The sequence below is a fragment of the Acanthamoeba castellanii genome, assembly GCF_000313135.1.
Source record: "Acanthamoeba castellanii str. Neff unplaced genomic scaffold scf7180000084727, whole genome shotgun sequence".
Lineage (NCBI taxonomy): Eukaryota > Discosea > Longamoebia > Acanthamoebidae > Acanthamoeba > Acanthamoeba castellanii.
The window spans coordinates 13,313-14,444 of NW_004457358.1; the positions used below are offsets into that span (position 1 = coordinate 13,313).

General features: G+C 60.6%; 1 protein-coding gene across 1 annotated transcript; it reads left to right on the top strand.

Annotated features, from left to right (window-relative positions):
- Nucleotides 1-234: 234 nt before the first annotated feature.
- ACA1_354920 (high molecular weight form of myosin1, putative) lies at nt 235-1,082 on the top strand (the record flags this gene model as incomplete). The annotated part of the gene is made up of 5 exons (XM_004336315.1): nt 235-291; nt 377-577; nt 650-763; nt 850-954; nt 1,038-1,082. Coding segments are annotated over 5 exons (522 nt in total), but the record flags the coding sequence as incomplete, so codon positions are not given.
- Between the last annotated feature and the right edge of the window lie 50 nt (nt 1,083-1,132).

Sequence of the window (1,132 nt, forward strand, 5' to 3'; positions counted from 1 at the left end):
CCAACGCCTTCGGCGTCCGCACGGCGGCCGGCAAGAAGCGACTGACCGAAGGTACACGACACCACCGCACACGCGCTCGACACGACACGCGCGCGATATGCGCATGACACACGTGTACCATTACTGTCGACTGAATAATGCATGGTATGGTGGTATGACCACACAGGCCAGCTGCTGGTCGACCTGCGTAAAGCGCTTCTGAGCGAGGACTGGGAAGCCGTGAAGGCGGTGCTGATGAAGGCCGCCAGCATGCCCTACAACAGCGACGAGATCAGCCACGCCAACGAAGAAGTGCGCAACACACACACACACGACACGACACACGACCGCACACATAGCCCATAACTAAGCAAGCGCGTTTGATTGTTGTCTGCAGGTGGCGACGAAGGCGGCGTCGAAGGAAATCATCGGGAAGCTGGTGGAGGCGACGCAGACGTTCGACCTGGAGGCGATGGCCTACGGCATCCAGCAGGCCATCGCCATGCAGCTGAGCGACGCGCCCGAGGTGGTCGAAGCCGAGAAGCTCCTCAAGCAGGCCACCACCGCCAAGCTCGCCCTCCAGAGTGCACTCGAATCGGTACCGCGCGCATCGCCGCACACACCGCACACACGGCACACAACTAACTGGAGGCATCGATGCGTGCTGCAGTCGGTCTTGGACGATCTCGAGCTCGCGGTGGCGCTCGCCCGCCCCTTCGCCTTCCTGGCCGAGGACGTTGCGCGGGCCGAAGCCCTGGGCAAGTCCATCTACGAAAACGACATGGTACCTGCGTGTGCGGTGTGTGCCGTGTGTCGTTGTGTGCGCCGATTTGGTATGCATACTGATCAGTGCGTGTGTCGGCGCGTCAGGATGCTCGCGTGGCCCTGTTCTTCATGGAGAGGCCGATGCTGGACGCCGTCTACGACAAGGCGCACGCCACCAAACTAGAGAGCAACCTCATCAAGGAGATCCGAGTACCTTTACTTTTGCTTTTCTCCTTCTTCTTTTCCTCTCTCTTTTCTCTCTGCTGACACTGTTTGTGTCTTGGCTCCTCCAGGATGCCCTGAGCCTCGACCCGACCAAGTTCATCCAGCTGCAGCTCAAGGTGGCCAACAGGCTCGGCGACCACGCCCGAGCCATCCGCCTCCAGAT